At 38.8% G+C, this 17,123-nt stretch overlaps 1 protein-coding gene across 1 annotated transcript in view; it reads left to right on the top strand.

The window, feature by feature from the left end:
* LOC126484172 (2',5'-phosphodiesterase 12) overlaps positions 1-11,066 on the top strand; it is a 67,458-nt gene extending 56,392 nt beyond the window's left edge. The window contains exons 4-8 of the mRNA XM_050107580.1: positions 6,296-6,428; positions 6,512-6,664; positions 8,692-8,812; positions 9,002-9,153; positions 10,916-11,066. Coding sequence (XP_049963537.1) covers positions 6,296-6,428; positions 6,512-6,664; positions 8,692-8,812; positions 9,002-9,153; positions 10,916-11,029 — 673 coding nt within the window. The 3' untranslated portion in view covers positions 11,030-11,066. The remainder of the gene's footprint in view (positions 1-6,295; positions 6,429-6,511; positions 6,665-8,691; positions 8,813-9,001; positions 9,154-10,915) is intronic.
* Positions 11,067-17,123: the final 6,057 nt, after the last annotated feature.

The following is a 17,123-nucleotide window of genomic DNA, read 5'->3' as shown; positions in this document are numbered from 1 at the left end:
TTGCTTGTGGATTGACCTTTTGAGAGCACTTCCTCTTCCCATTCTGGTGGGTATGCCCCTTACAAAACATCCCAGTTGTTTAGGCCACAGATCGTCCCATCTCCACGTAGATACGCCTGCCCTTTATACTTAGTGAATGCCAGTTACGCCCCCCCCCCCCCCCCCCCCCCCCCCCGCCTCTTGCCCTTTCTGAGTAGGGCTCACGGTTCATTAGCGTAGTATACATTTATATGTATACCATTAAGTATCTTCTGGTAAAGATAGATTTATATCTTAAACTTCGCATTCATTCTTTAATATATCATTTACTCCCTAGAGTCCTCCTTGACTTATCAACTTCTTTATTTTCAAAAGATACTATGTCTTCCCCCCCTTTCGTTAGTGGGGAGGCTTGCGTGCCTCAGCGATACAGATAGCCGTACCGTAGGTGCAACCACAACGGAGGGGTATCTGTTGAGAGGCCAGACAAACGTGTGGTTCCTGAAGAGGGGCAGCAGCCTTTTCAGTAGTTGCAGGGGCAACCGTCTGGATGATTGACTGATCTGGCCTTGTAACACTAACCAAAACGGCCTTGCTGTGCTGGTACTGCGAACGGCTGAAAGCAAGGGGAAACTATAGCCGTAATTTTTCCCGAGGGCGTGCAGCTTTACTGTATGGTTAAAAGACGATGGCGTCCTCTTGGGTAAAATATTCTGGAGGTAAAATAGTCCCCCATTCAGATCTCCGGGTGGGGACTACTCAAGAGGACATCGGTATCAGGAGAAAGAAAACTGGCATTTCACGGATCGGAGCGTGGAATGTCAGATCCGTTAATCGGGCAGGTAGGTTAGAAAATTTAAAAAGGGAAATGGATAGGTTAAAGTTAGATATAATGGGAATTAGTGAAGTTTGGTGGCAGGATGAACAAGACTTCTGGTCAGGTGAATACAGAGTTATAAATACAAAATCAAATAGGGGTAGGTTTATTAATCAGGGTGTCTACATGGACAAGAAAAAAAATTTCCCGTATTTTTCCCGGATTTCACGGTTAAAAACACACTTTCTCCCGGATGAAATTACGTATAAAGCGGGTGAAAATACATCCATGTTAAGTAGCAGTATACTTTCCCTCGGAGCTGAAAAACCTATCAGTCCTTTGAATCGTAAAGGTCTTATACCGGCGGAGGACGTCCCAGCACTTTAGGAAACGAAATCCAGGAAAAACAATGCGTCTGGAAAGTTGTTTGATGCGAGACAATATGCACAGAGTTTATTTTCATATTGCGAAAGTATATACATAAATTCCACAAATTACAGCACGATAGCTTCTGAAACTGTATTGAGATTGCGTTGAGCAATGCACTTTCGTCAGCCGGTCATAGCTCATGGCACGTGATCTCGCTAGCGAATGACGGCAGTTATTCGGAGCACGAGGCCTACGAGAAAGACAGGCCGCGGCGTGTACGTTACGAAGGTAGGCTGAGCTCGCTCAACTTGGCAAAGTGCGTTTCTACACCGGTTAACTCATAAGTAGAAGTGTATGTACGAACGAGAATTGCATCGTCTATTGGCATCCACTATTATTAGTCCTACAATGAAAGGAAGTCCTTAGGCCTACTAACAGGCTCTAATTTGGCAATTAAAATCGTGCCAAAATGATTATCAGTTGCGTAGAAAAGTCGAAGTGTTCTGGCATGAAGAGATTTGCGACATTGCTCAGTAACACATTATGCACATTTTTTTGAAGGTCAATTACACTTTTTGCCACCGATTGCATAATTTTTTATCTATGAAAGAACAACATTAAATATGAAAACTAACTTGAATCATATCAAATACAAATGTGCCGGTAAAATTTTAAATAGTGGCATAAATGACTTATCTTCTGGGCCCGACATTTTTCAAGTGGCTGAGCCTCAAAGTGTTAAGTTTTGAATGAGAGTTATAATGCCCTGTGATTTAAGAAATTCACTGCACATTCTCATACGTAACATAAATCATCTTGCGTGGAAATTTACTTTGAAAGTAATGCATCTCAAGCCACTATTTGTAATATTTTCTGATGGTCTGTTAGCAATGTAAACAATTGTGACGTCACACACATCAAATGCACGTTAGTTGTTACAGACGTACTGCATAATCTTCGATCTAAAGCCTCTTACACTTTTCGGTGCCGGCACTCTGGTCTGTGCATTGTGTAAATTTTCTATGCAACTAAACTTTTATTTTGGTACTATTCTCTGATTTATGTTTCATTGCTGCAGTATTATTCAGCAGTAGTGGACCAAAGTTCTTTGTCAGCGTATCAGATCTTACACGTCAAACCTACAAAACTTTAACTAAAATCAAAAACAATGAAAAATCCTGGAATTCTAAAAAATTCCCGGATTTGTCCCGGATGAAAAATTTCCCGGGTTTTTCCCGGATCTCCCGGGCCGTATACACCCTGTTAATGAATAAAAAAGTAGGAATGCACGTAAGCTACTACAAACAGCATGTTGCTGTTGTTGTTGTGGTCTTCAGTCGTGAGACTGGTTTGATGCAGCTCTCCATGCTACCCTATCCTGTGCAAGCTTCTTCATGTCCCAGTACTTACTGCAACCTACATCCTTCTGAATCTGCTTAGTGTATTCATCTGTTGGTCTCCCTCCACGCTGCCCTCCAATGCTAAATTTGTGATCCCTTGATGCCTCAAAACATGTCCTACCACCCGGTCCCTTCTTCTTGTCAAGGTGTGCCACAAACTCCTCTTTTCCCCAATTCTATTCAATACCCCCCTCATTAGTCTACCCATCTAATCTTCAGCATTCTTCTGTAGCACCACATTTCGAAAGCTTCTATTCTCTTCTTGTCTAAACTATTTATCGTCCATGTTTCACTTCCATACATGGCTACACTCCATACAAATGCTTTCAGAAACGACTTCCTGACACAAATCCATACTCGATGTTAACAAATTTCTCTTCTTCAGAAACACTTTCCTTGCCATTGCCAGTCTACATTTTATATCGTCTATACTTTGATCATCATCAGTTATTTTGCTCCCCAAATAGCAAAACTCCTTTACTACTTTAAGCATCTCATTTCCTAATGTAATTCCCTCAGCATCACCCGACTTAATTCGACTACATTCCATTACCCTCGTTTTTGCTTTTTTTGATGTTCATCTGATATACTCCTTTCAAGACACTGTTCATTCTGTTCTACTGCTCTTCCAAGTCCTTTGCTGTCTCTGACAGAATTACAATGTCATCCCCTAACCTCAAAGTTTTTATTTTTTCTCCATGGATTTTAATACCTACTCCGAATTTTTCTTTTGTTTCCTTTCCTGTTTGCTCAATATACAGATTGAATAACATCGAGGAGAGGCTACAACCCTGTCTCACTCCCTTCCCAACTACTGCTTCCCTTTCATGCCCCTCGACTCTTATAACTGCCATCTGGTTCCTGTACAAATTGTAAATAGCCTTTCGCTCTGTATTTTACCCCTGCCACCTTTAGAATTTGAAAGAGAGTATTCCAGTCAACATTGTCAAAAGCTTCTCTAAGTCTACAAATGCTAGAAACGTAGGTTTGCCTTTCCTTAATCTTTCTTCTAGGATAAGTTGTAAGGTCAGTATTGTCTCACAAGTTCCAATATTTCTACAGAATCCAAACTGATCTTCCCCGAGGTCGGCTTCTACCAGTTTTTCCATTTGTCTGTAAAGAATTCGTGTTAGTATTTTGCAGCTGTTACTTATTAAACTGATAGTTCCGTAATTTTCACATCTGGCAACACCTGCTTTCTTTGGGATTGGATTTATTATATTCTTGTTGAAATATGAGGGTATTTTGCCTGTCTTATACATCTTGCTCACCAGATGGTAGAGTTTTGTCAGGACTGGATCTCCCAAGGCCGTCAGTAGTTCTATTGGAATGTTGTTTACTCCCGGGGCCTCGTTTCGTCTTAGGTCTTTCAGTGCTCTGTCAAACTCTTCACGCAGTATCATATCATCCATTTCATCTTCATCTACCTCCTCTTCCATTTCCATAATATTGTCCTCAAGAACATCGCCCTTGTATAGACCCTCTATATGCTCCTTCCACCTTTCTGCTTTCCCTTCTTTGCTTGGAACTGGGTTTCCATCTGAGCTCTTGATATTCATGCAAGTAGTTCTTTTTTCTCCAAAGGTCTCTTTAATTTTCCTGTAGGCAGTATCTTTCTTACCCCTAGTGATATGCGCCTCTACATCCTTACATTTGCCCTCTAGCCAACCCTGCTTAGCCATTTTGCACTTCCTGTCGATCTCATTTTTGAGACGTTTGTATTCCTTTTTGCCTGCTTCATTTACTGCGTTTTTGTATTTCTTCCTTTCATCAATTAAATTCAGTATCTCTTCTGTTATCCAAGGATTTCTACTAGCCCTCGTCTTTTTACCTACTTGATCCTCTGCTGCCTTCACTACTTCATCCCTCAGAGCTACCCATTCTTCTTCTACTGTATTTATTTCCCCCATTCCTGGCAATTGTTCCCTTATGCTCTCCCTGAAGCTCTGTACAACCTCTGGTTTAGTCAGTTTATCCAGGTCCCATCTTCTTAAATTCCCACCTTTTTGCAGTTTCTTCAGTTTTAATGTACAGTTCATAACCAATAGATTGTGGTCAGAGTCCACATCTGCCCCCGGAAATGTCTTAAAATTTAAAACCTGGTTCCTGAATCTCTGTCTTACCATTATATAATCTATCTGATACCTTCTAGTATCTCCAGGATTCTTCCATGTATACAACCTTCTTTCATGATTCTTGAACCAAGTGTTAGCTATGATTAAGTTATGCTCTGCGCAAAATTCTACCAGACGGCTTCCTCTTTTATTTCTTACCCCCAATCCTTATTCACCTACTACATTTCCTTCTCTCCCTTTTCCTACTATCGAATTCCAGTCACCCATGACTATTAAATTTTCATCTCCCTTCACTACCTGAATAATTTCTTTTATCTCATCATACATTTCATCAATTTCTTCATCATCTGCAGAGCTACATGGCGTATACACTTGTACTACTGTAGTAGCACAGTATTGTGACCAAGATAGATACGAAGTCCATGCCTACCACAGTACTTCAAGTTTATATGCCAACTAGCTCCGCAGATGACGAAGAGTTTGATGAAATGCATGGTGAGATAAAAGAAATAATTCAGATAGTGAAGGGAGATGAAAATTTAATAGTCATGGGTGACTGGAATTTGATAGTAGGAAAAGGAAGAGAAGGAAATCTAGTAGGTTAATATGGAATGGGGTTAAGGAATGAAAGAGGAAGCCTTCTTCTTCCATTGGCTTATCAAATACTTTGCTTGTGTTAAATGCCAATTGAAATATTTCCTTATAGTACGCCAAGTATTATTATAATATTTTGGTTCCTATAGACCTGATATTAACTTTTCTTGAGCACTGGCTGACCAGTACTTCTCTTTAAATTTCTTTTGAAAGTCTCCCCAAGAGGAAAAATTCTCAGTATTTACTGTTCCCTATTCTGAGGCTTCCCCTAGAAGATACCCCAAAGCAAATTCCATCTTCTTGGAATCTTCCCAGTTTTTTGGTAAAGCTTGGTTAAATCTTTTTAAGAAATGGGTCATATGTACATCTCCGTCCGCTTAAATTTAGGGAATTGTCTAGATAACCCTGAATTAGCTCTGCATTGCAAATGGGTCACCACTTCACTAGTTAATACAACATTAAGTGAAGTTACCCTTTTTTCTTCTTTATCTTGGATAAGCTTAAATTCTCTCCACAGGTCATCCATACCCTTCCTGGTATCACTAAGTTTGGAAGAAGGAATAGGTGATACGTTTCCGGATGTTATTTTCTCGGTAACCTTTCGATCTATAATTACTCTAAATTGTTCCTCCAATCTAATTACGCTTATAATATGAGAGTTCGCTATTTTCTCTTTGAAATTTCTTTCTACATTATCTACCTGTGTATTGACACCTGTAATTTGCAATTGAATGACTGGCATTAATTCGTTCTGCTTATCTACGCTCTCTTTCAAAAATAAACTTGTGTAATTATCAATATCCGTAACAAAACATTCTGGTGTTAAAGTGTAAGAATGATAAGTTCATTAAAGGCTGTACTTGATTTACAAAAGTGAGATTCAAGAGTCTGGCATGATAACATTTCACCACATTAATCTAGAAGAGTAATAGTAGAGACAACACTCAGAGCCTCCATCAATTATTAGTATTGTTTACCGACAGTTTTGAAAGTTAACATTCAGTGTTAACCATTCTAGGTATAATGGGTATTTATTGTGCTATCATTTTGTCTCGTTACAGGTTATTAGATACTCATAATTTGATTCTTTCTGAAGAACTGCCTGAAAATCCTTTATTTTCGGATTTGTGGCAAAAAATTAGAACAAATGAACCTCTGATTACTAGGCTACAGGCAAGAACAACTTCATTGCAGGTAAAAATCTCACACCTGTTTTATTGCTTTTTCTGGATTTTGATTTTATGTTGAAGTGTAACCTGCATTCTTTACTATTTAAGGTGACTGTGCTGGATTGTGTTAATTCACAAAGATGTTTAGTTGTTGGCAACACCCATCTATATTTCCATCCAGATGCTGATCACATACGACTTCTGCAGGCTGGAATGATAATTCTATATCTTCAAGATATTTTACTAAGTGTAGGAAGATCGGTAAGTAAAAAAAGAAAAATTATACTGTATAGGCCGAGAGTGGTTTTTCACTGTAAATCAATTAGTAAAAAAAGAAAAATTATACTGTACAGGTTGAGAGCGGTTTTCCATTGTAAGTCAGTCGTAGGGAGTTCAGCAAACATTTGTACACATTTCAGTGTATAAAAAAGATAAGCCAGGATTACTACCCCAGTTTAATTATTGCACCACTGAAAAGATGAATTATATGAATATTATAATATTCCCAGTATTTGGTTGTGTAACAATCTACGAAACTGGAACTGATACAGACGTGAAAATGTACAGAGACTATATGGTCATACAATATACCGCATGCACACCCTGTAGTGCTGTGGCAGTCATGAGCCATTGGCTGCATTACTGGGTGGAGGTGAGTTGAGGACAGTAAAACCAGAAATCTGGCTATTGTGAATCCCATTCTCTACTTCTGTGGAATAGTATCTACAGCTACATTTATACTCTGCAAGCCACCCAACGGGGTGTGGCGGAGGGCACTTTACGTGGCACTGTCATTACCTCCCTTTCCTGTTCCAGTCGCGTATGGTTCGTGGGAAGAACGATTGCCGGAAAGCCTCTGTGCGTGCTTGAATCTCTCTAATTTTACATTCGTGATCTCCTCGGGAGGTATAAGTAGGGGGAAGCAATATATTCGATACCTCATCCAGAAATGCACCCTCTCGAAACCTGGTCAGCAAGCTACACCGCGATGCAGAGCTCCTCTCTTGCAGAGTTTGCCACTTGAGTTTGCTACATATATCCGTAACGCTATCAGGCTTACCAAATAACCCTGTGACGAAATGTGCCGCTCTTCTTTGGATCTTCTCTATATCCTCTGTCAACGTGACCTGGTACGGATCCCACACTGATGAGCAATACTCAAGTATAGGTCGAACAAGTGTTCTGTAAGCCACCTCCTTTGTTGATGTACTACATTTTCTAAGGACTCTCCCAGTGAATCTCAACCTGGCACCCACCTTACCAACAATTAATTTTATATGATCATTCCACTTCAAATTGTTCCGTACGCATACTCCCAGATATTTTACAGAAGTAACTGCTACCAGTGTTTGTTCTGCTATCATATAATCATACAATAAAGGATCCTTCTTCTATGTATTCGCGATACATTTGTGTATGTTAAGGGCCAGTTGCCACTCCTTGCGCCAAATGCCTATCCGCTGCAGATCTTCCTGCATTTTGCTGCAATTTTCTAATGCTGCAACTTCTCTGTATACTACTGCACCGTCCGTGAAAAGCCGCATGGAACCTCACGACACTATCTACTAGGTCATTTATATATGTTGTGAAAAGCAATGGTCCCATAACACTCCCCTGTGGCACACCAGAGGTTACTTTAATATCTGTAGACATCTCTCCATTGAAACAACATGCTGTGTTCTGTTTGCTAAAAACTCTTCAATCCTGTCACACAGCCGGTTTGATATTCCGTAGGCTCTTACTTTGTTTATCAGGCGACAGTGCGGAACTGTATCGAACGCCTTCCGGAAGTCAAGGAAACTGACCTCTACCTGGGAGCCTGTATCTAATATTTTCTGGGTCTCGTGAATAAATAAAGCGAGTTAGGTCTCACACGATCGCTGTTTCCGGAATCCATGTTGATTCCACAGAGTAGATTCTGGTTTTCCAGAAATGACATGATACGTGAGCAAAAAATATGTTCTAAAATTCTACAACAGATCGATGCCAAAGATATAGGCCTATTGTTTTGCGCATCTGCTCGACGACCCTTCTTGAAAACTGGAACTACCTGTGCTCTTTTCCAATCATTTGGAACCTTCCGTTCCTCTAGAGACTTGCGGTACACGACTGTTAGAAGGGGGGCAAGTTCTTTTGCGTACTGTGTATAGAATAATGTTACCCAAATATATGTAGAGCAAAGAAATTTAATGTACAGTCCTAGTATGCCTCATTGTCTGTCACACAAAATAATGTTTCAAAACTGTGAATCTGGTCCAAAAATGCTGTAGATTAAATTATTCTTGTAGCTTCCAGACAAAGAGGCGACACTTCTCTTGTGTGGCGACTTCAACAGCACACCAGAATGTGGAGTCTATCAACTTATGACGCAGCAGGTGGTTACGGAAGATGCTCTCGACTGGTCAAGCAGTAAGTGATATTTCTTTGACGTATCTTGTAATTTTAACTTAAGTGGTTAATGAATCTCTTTTGTAATAAGAAAATATGTAATATCTTTAAAGACAATTGCCTTGAGACTTAAATGAACTTGTGTGTGCTGAGTGCTTTCATCTATACAGTGCACTCTTGTATTGTTAGCTATTCCACTCATTTGTACAGATGAAGCAGAGACTGTGAAAGGTGTTTGTTTATCGCACAAATTCAATATTGCAAGTGCATGTGGGACACCAGATTTCACAAACTACACTGAAGGATTCGCTGGATGTTTAGATTATATATTCTTCCAGACAGATAACTTACAGGTGACACAGGTATGTAACTTACAGGTGACACAGGTATGTAACTTAAACTAATGGATATAATTTGATGTTACTTTTATTTATTAACGAACTGTAGCAGTATCAATGGAGAGGGTTTGGGGGAAGGGGGGGGGGGGGAGGGAGGGAGGTGTCAGCATTCTTTATGACCACAACAAATGAACTTAAAATAAAATAAAATTTTGATAATCTTTTTTTACTTTCAGTAACAACGTATTTTTAAAGGTTTACTGATGTGCAACTAGGGTCCAGAACCTGAAAATATCTTTCGGCACTGTCATAGCAATACCAACACATTTTCAATTACGTATGCTACCAGCAGAGGAAGGAAGGGTTACATTATGACAGAAGAAGAAGAAGAAGAAGAAGAAGAAGAGTTACTATTTTGTTAGTTGTTGTTGACTTAAACCACACGTTTTAAAGAGATGTTGTGAAAAGTTGCATGTATTGTTGTTAATCAGTTAATTTTAGGAAGTTTAACTGAAAAATTTAAAACAGTTAAAGGATCTGGTAGAAGATGTCATTAAAACAATAAAAACTTTTTTGAAAATTTTAAAGTATAAAGTCCATAAGATATTTTGCACTAAAGTTACAATAAGTTTCATTTTGTTCTTAGTGGAATGTATTTGTGCATGACTTGAGCTGGCTTTCATTAAAACTATATACAGCAGTAACCTTTTGATGTAAAGCAGTGACTTGAGAGTAGCATTGATGTTTTACTTACAGAATAATGATGAGGTGGGCAATAATAGATATTGATTTTACATTAAAACACAAGACAATGAGAGAGTTGACACTGTGATGTGTTACACATTGCAAGACAGAAGTAAAGTATTTTAAACTTTCTGTCAAAACTGGGTTAATTGTGATGAATTACTACAAAAGTTGTGTGAGGAAATACACATGAATTGAATGCTGACGCCTCATAAGAGGGTTATTGCTTTTTGTGGTAAGGGTGCACCACAGTGTGATTTTCAGCACTTGTATTCCAAACCTGTCAGTTACCTAATTGATTTAAATATGTAAAGGCAAAGAGTTTGCCTTTACATATGTCTGCTTGTGTCTGTATATGTGCGGATGGATGTGTGTATGTGTGTGCGCGAGTGTATACCTGTCCCTTTTTCCCCTTAAGGTAAGTCTTTCCGCTCCCGGGATTGGAATTACTCCTTACCCTCTCCCCTAAACCCACATCCTTTCGTCTTTCCCTCTCCTTCCCTCTTTCCTGTTGAAGCAACCGTGGCTTGTGAAAGCTTGAAATTTGTGTGTGTGTTTGTGTTTGTTATTGTCTCTATCAGACTCATCAAGGCTTTGTAAATGATTTGCTCCAAACTTTTCTGCTCTTCATTGCACATTTTTAAACAAAATGAATTCAAACAGCATACAAAAATATTGACTTTATTGTTTATTACAGTAGAGTAGAATGTTTTAAATTCCAGTACTTCGTTTGAATTTCCCAGTTTTTCAAGGTTATATACGATACATGGGTAATTCCTGGTTCTCAAGGATTTCTTTCTCTCTCTCTCTCTCTCTCTCTCTCTCTCTCTCTCTCTCTCTGTGTGTCTGTGTGTGTGTGTGTGTGTGTGTGTGTGTGCGCGTGTGCTGGCAGTGGACAAGATTATGCTCATCCTCACCCATCATTTATCTTGTGGTGAGATGTCCAATCATAATTTTTTGTGTGTTTTTCTTCTGTATGTAAGCAGATATGTATCAAAAATCTAAAATTTTATATTCAATATGGTTTATTTTCTGTTTCCAGGTTGTTCCTTTACCTACTGAAGAGGAACTAAAACAGCACACTGCTTTACCAAACGTTGTCTTTCCTTCAGATCACTTGGCACTAGTAGCTGATTTGAAATGGAAAGAGAGTTGATTAATGAGAAAATAAAGCACACAATGAATTATTATAAGGAGTACTGTATTCTTATTTCATTCTCTGAAACATGACCATTTTCTCACAGATAATAATGTAGAGAAAATGTTACAACCACTGGCCATCACAAGACTGAATGGCAACACATTCAGGCACATGATGCAGCAAGAAAAGTATATAAGCAGAGCAGAGACAAGTGGGTAATTATTCTACTGGCTATGAGAGATTCAAATTGGCAAAACCATTGACACAAGTGACTTTAACAAAGGGCAGATTGTTAGGGGTCGGCACTTGGGAACGAGCATGCCTACATTACACATGAAGTGGAAACCTTCACTTATTATATTAATTGATGTGACTGGGGACAAATTAATTAGTCTTATGTTCTGTGGATCACACAGAGAGCATGGAATGCGTCAGTTTACACTTTTATTAACTTCATTTGTCAAGATCTGATCTATACCTTTACCAGTTCTATACCATATGTGAGTGACACAGCAAGAAAATAATTCCAGTACTATGTCTTGCTGCAACCAGCAAGTCTTTTTAAATGTTGATGCTAAGCTCTCTTAAGAGTTCTCTGGCATTGCTTGGTATGTGTAGTAATGGGAATGGCTTCAAGTGAACACACTCTTAAACACTTACTGAGTACTTTAATAGATCTGCTGAGTACTTTCTGGTTACAAGTACAATGTTGCAGTCACATTCTAAAATAAGTATGACCTCAAACAAAATGATATGTAATTGCTTATGTGGTCGGGAATATTTATGGAAGACGTAGAAAGCTTTATATTTGCTTTCATAACTAGCCCACTTGTTATCCTGTACATTCCTTTTAGCATTAAACAATTTTAGAAGTAAAATTTTAAAGTAAGATTGTGGCGTTTCCTGCTACAGCAGACAGTAAATTTGTTCTCCCTGCATCTGGTTGTTAACAGTACTCACACAGATGGGAGATCCTGTGCTCAAATGGCACAATGTGGAAAATTTCAAGATGGTATGGTGATAGGTCAGCAATAGCGGCTTGCAGTCATGTTGTTTCCACACAGAATCTCCTTTATCATAATAGAAGTGATACTTAATTCTACAGTGCATATACAGGACCCCAGAGGTGCTTGAAATTCTTACTTTTTAAATTTTCCTGTAATTCATGATTTGATTTCAAACTCCTTTCCAGTAGTCTCCCACTCTCCCTATAGCACCCCTCTTATCAGGTATGAGCTAAATTGTTTTTGAATAATTCAAAATATTTACCGAAAAACTGTCAGTGCTTCTCTATTACATATTGACTTTTACATTTTTTAGGAGCAGTTATTAATTAAACAGTAACTGTAGTAGAGGATGTGGAAGTATTAGCAGCAGCAGCAGCAGCAGCAGCAAGTAGTACAAGAGTAAAGAGAATAGACCTGTCCTTTGCTTATTAGAGATGTCTGTATACTTTTGAGCTTTTTGCAATCACATGCTTTATTCTTGCATGGTATTGTGGTTCTGTGTTCTATTGTCATGTTGTATTACAATAAACAAAAATTAAAGGAAAGAATGAAAGAAATTGATTGGGAATTGTCTTTTCGCTTGCAATGAAAAGAGAATATTAGTAAAATTGCATTGTTATGAAATGTTCTGCGTGTATGAAATTGTATTATTGTTCATTTACTTTGCCTTGTGTCGTTTCTTATGCTGTGTCAATCACTATGCATAATTTAATTATATTTCTCATCTTCTGAAAGCTTCTCGTTCTGTTAAGTTTACAAAAAAATGACCGTTGAGTTCTTTTCCTCAACTTCAATTGTAGATGCAGGCAGCCGACTCCAGGGAGCACCAGTCCTCTCAAGATGATATAAAATATGAAGGAATTCTTCTTAATTTTTTTCTATTTCACTTTAGTTAAAATATTTAATACTGTTATTTTAATACCAGAGAAGGGAAGTTGCTACTCACCATATAGCGGAGATGCTGAGTCGCGATACACAACAAAAAGATTCACACAATCATAGCTTTCGGCCATTAAGGCCTTTGTCAGCAGTACACACACACACACACACACACACACACACACACACACACACACACACTCACACATTTGCAGTCTCAGAGAACTGAGACCTCACTCAAATTGTGTGAATCTTTTTGTTGTGCCTATTGCGACTCACCCATCTCCGCTATATGGTGAGTAGCAACTTTCTGTCTCTGGTTTTGTTACATTCCATCCTGGATTTTCCATTGTTTAATACTGTTATTAAGTCATCTTATTCAGAAACACATACAATGCAAAAGACTCGTAGGCTGTTGTACTCCCAGCAGTACAGCATAACAAAACTTCTACATACGAGAGTGTGAAACAAAATCATCTACAAAAAAAGTGAATGCTGTTGTATGGTAAATTGTCTGCGCTTTACTGCATATTCATAACTCATGTCTTTGCTGACGCTTATAGTCGGTCTTTTATTATATCGTTATCACTGTTTCATTTTTTAATAAATTTTAACCTTACCATATCTGCGGGTCTTTCACCATGTACATGGTTGGTTTAAAAGTTAGTTTCCCCCCTCCCCAATGCGGTTATTGCTGCCATCACGTCTTGTTTAGTTTTGCATCAGTTGTACCTGTTGAAATTCGTGTATTTGTTGTTGGATTTTTGATCTTTGCTGGATATCGTAAATTGTCCAGTGGAAGAGATTATTGGTCTGAGAATGATGATCTTAGTGGCCAAATGGTGAAAGATTCAATGTGTTGTAACAGGTACCTTGAATGGAAATCTGCATTACATTTCAATGATAATTAAAAGGCCAAAAATAAAAGTGACACAAATCTTGAAAGTCATTCGCAGAGGCTCTGGTACAACATTGTCAGAGACGGGGTGTCTTTCAGGAAAATCTAGCAGCTGATGAAATGATTGTGATATGTTAAGGACATCACCTTATAAAGCAGTTTGAATCAAGCCCACACACTTTGGATATAAACTATGGGCCTTATGTGATACTGATGGTTACCGTTACAACTTCTTTCTACATTGTGGGAAGACCAGGATGATGCCATTACAAAGTATTTTTTAACAATTAGTTTACTAGTCTTAATAAGAGGAAAACTGAACAAAGTGCCGTTATTACCTCATAATGTAAAGAAAAAGAAAGGGAAGGGTCATTTTGAGTTCAGATTTGATAGAGAGAAGGAAATTTTAGTCACAAAATTGGAGGACAAGTGTGTTGCACTAGCAATTAATTTTGACCTTGTGCTCCCTTCTGTCAAAGTGCAACACTGGAATTCACTTCAAAAAGAAAAGCTCAGTGTTCCACAACCATATGCATTGAACACACACAAGAATTTCATTGGATATGTTGTACTTCACAACTGGCTAACAGAGAAACACAGAGTCGCAGAGCATGGTAAAAAAGTGGTAATGGTGTCTTTTTACGAGGATGTAAGATGTGACTGTTGTAAACACATACATGGCTTTCAAGAGGTGCAATGAAGGAACTTCTTCTGAAGTGAAAGAATTCAGAAGACAGACTGCCAGAACATACCAGAAGAAAAGTCGTGAAATGACATCAACTACAGGAAGACCAACAAAACTCATCTCGTTTCCCAGAACTAATGAACCAGACATATGATATGACCAGAAATGGCACATCATCCAGAAGTGTGAAAAGTAAAGAAGATATCAGTTTGAGACCTGTAAAGGAAAGCCTAGAGCATATTGTGGGAAGTGTAATGTTGACCCAAAATTTCACATTTAGGTCCTAAGTGAACAAAATTTCCTCATAACTCCATAAATTAGTTTGTCAGGATAGAGTTTTCCAAAAATTAAGAATATATGTTAATTAAAAATAAATTGGGCATCAATGGATTAACAAAATATTACTCGGGTCCATCAGATTCTTTTAATATAATGTAGTAACATTTCAATACGCCAGTAAATTTCAAACAAATTGTTCAACTCCAAAAGATGGGTATATAAAGATAACTATTTAAAATAAGGACAGGGCCTTGCAGGCCCTGCATATGCATTCAGGTGTTTTTTCAACAACATGCATACTGGAGTTAAATGTTTAATATGAGTGCACAGATTTTTTGTTGAAAATCTAAAACCTTTTTTTCCACAAGCCTGAGACAAGTTTATTCACTGATAAAAGGCATCGACATAGTTTCTTCTCACAAAGCATACCAAAATTAGTTTCATTCATGGTTGGTGCACACTTAGAAACAAATTGGTGTATCAAATGGAACGTGCTTCCCATCATGGTTTGCTACTGCAGCTCTTTCCAACGGAAGTTGTTGCCTAGATCTGTCTTGCAAATCATAGTAAACAAAAATGAGTGCTCATTAAAAACAATCCACACAGCTCTTTCTACTTCAGCCTATATCCTACTCTTATCAGAGGACTGGCCACCAGTGAAAGCAGCCTTGTCGTATAGCTGCAAACAATGCACAGCTATTTACGTAAGACTACCAACCAGCTGCCCACCAGGATGAATGGCCACCATCAAACTGTTGCAAAGAACAAAACTGACAAACTGGTGGCAAAACACTCATCTGAGCACAACATATTCAATTTAAGTGGCTACTTCACCACCATCCGTTTCTCTGAACTGTGCAGATGAGAGTTATCCTTACAACACACCTTCCACTCCATAGTAATCCAGGCCTCAATCTCTGGTAACCCACTGTCCACACACCTTTCACCACAGTTTCCCCTTCCTCTATCCTGTCCTCTCTCAATTCACTACCTCATGTCATCTTCAGCATGCATCACTCCACATCGTCTCTGACATGTGCATCACATGCCTCTACATCTACATACATCCTCTGCAAGCCATCATACAGTGTGTGGCGGAGGGTGACCTGTACCACAAATAGTTGTTTCCTTTCCTGTTCCGGTGGCAGACAGAGTGAGGGGAAAAAAGACTGTTTATATGCCTCCCTGTGAGCCGTAATTTCCTGTATCTTATCTTCATGGTTTCTACACGAAATGTATGTTGGCGGCAGTAAGATCATTCTGCAGTCGGGTTCAAATGCCGGTTCTCTAAACTTTATGAGTAGTGTTCTTCGAAATGAATGTCTTCTTCTCTGCTCCCGAAGTATATCTGTAATACTTGCATGCTGATTGAACCTACCAACAAAAAAATCTAGCAGCTTGCCTCTGAATTGCTTTGATGTCTTCTTTCAATCCGACCTGATGCAGATCCCAAACACTCAAATGGTATTAAAGAATAGGTCACACTAGCATCCTATATGTGGTCGCCTCTACAAATGAACTAGTTGACCATTTAGCACATTACCAATGCTGTATGCAAATGTCATGGGTTTGTTTTTCATACTAGTCTGCATTAACTCAACATTTTTCTACATTAAGAGCCAGCTGCCATTAATCACACCAACTAGAAATTTTGTCTAGGTCACTTATCTTTGGCACCTTCCTGTACACCACAGCATCATCAGCCAGCAACTACAGATTGCTGCCCACCCTGTCTACCAGATCATTTAAGTATAAGAAAATAGCAACAGTCCTATCACACTTCCCTGGGGCGCTCCTGATGTTACCCCTGTCTCCAATGAACACTTGCTGTTGAGGACAATGTACTGGGTTCTTTACTTAAGAAGTCTTCGAGCCAGTCACACATCTGGGAGGCTATTTCATATGCACGTACCTTGTTAACAATCTGCTGTGGGGTACCATGTTGAATGCGTTTCGGAAATCTAGAAATATGGAATCTGCCTGTTGCCCATCATAGTTCACAGTGCATCATGTGAGAAAAGAGCAAGCTGGGTTTCACTCGAGCGATGCTTTCTAAAGCCATGCTGATTCGTGGACTTGAGGATTTCAGTCTGTAGGAAATTTATTATATTCTAACTCAGGATATGCTCTAGAATTCTGCAGCAAACTGATGTTAAGCATATTGCATGTGTATGGTATTCTGCCTTACGACAGGTCTTGTCATGGGTTAAGCCTCTTCCACTTTTGTCAGTCCATAGCCAGTCTTTTCATTTCTGAACATTTGCCTCCTTTGATATTGTCCAGCATTTGACATCTTCTTTTTTCTCTTTCCCTCCACCATTCCTTCTATTTCTTCCTTCAATAAACAGTCCCTCCTCAAAC

The sequence above is a fragment of the Schistocerca serialis genome, chromosome 6 (assembly GCF_023864345.2).
Source record: "Schistocerca serialis cubense isolate TAMUIC-IGC-003099 chromosome 6, iqSchSeri2.2, whole genome shotgun sequence".
In the NCBI taxonomy this organism is placed as follows: domain Eukaryota; kingdom Metazoa; phylum Arthropoda; class Insecta; order Orthoptera; family Acrididae; genus Schistocerca; species Schistocerca serialis.
Note: the sequence above shows the minus strand (reverse complement) of the source record. Positions and strands in the feature narration are given on the sequence as shown.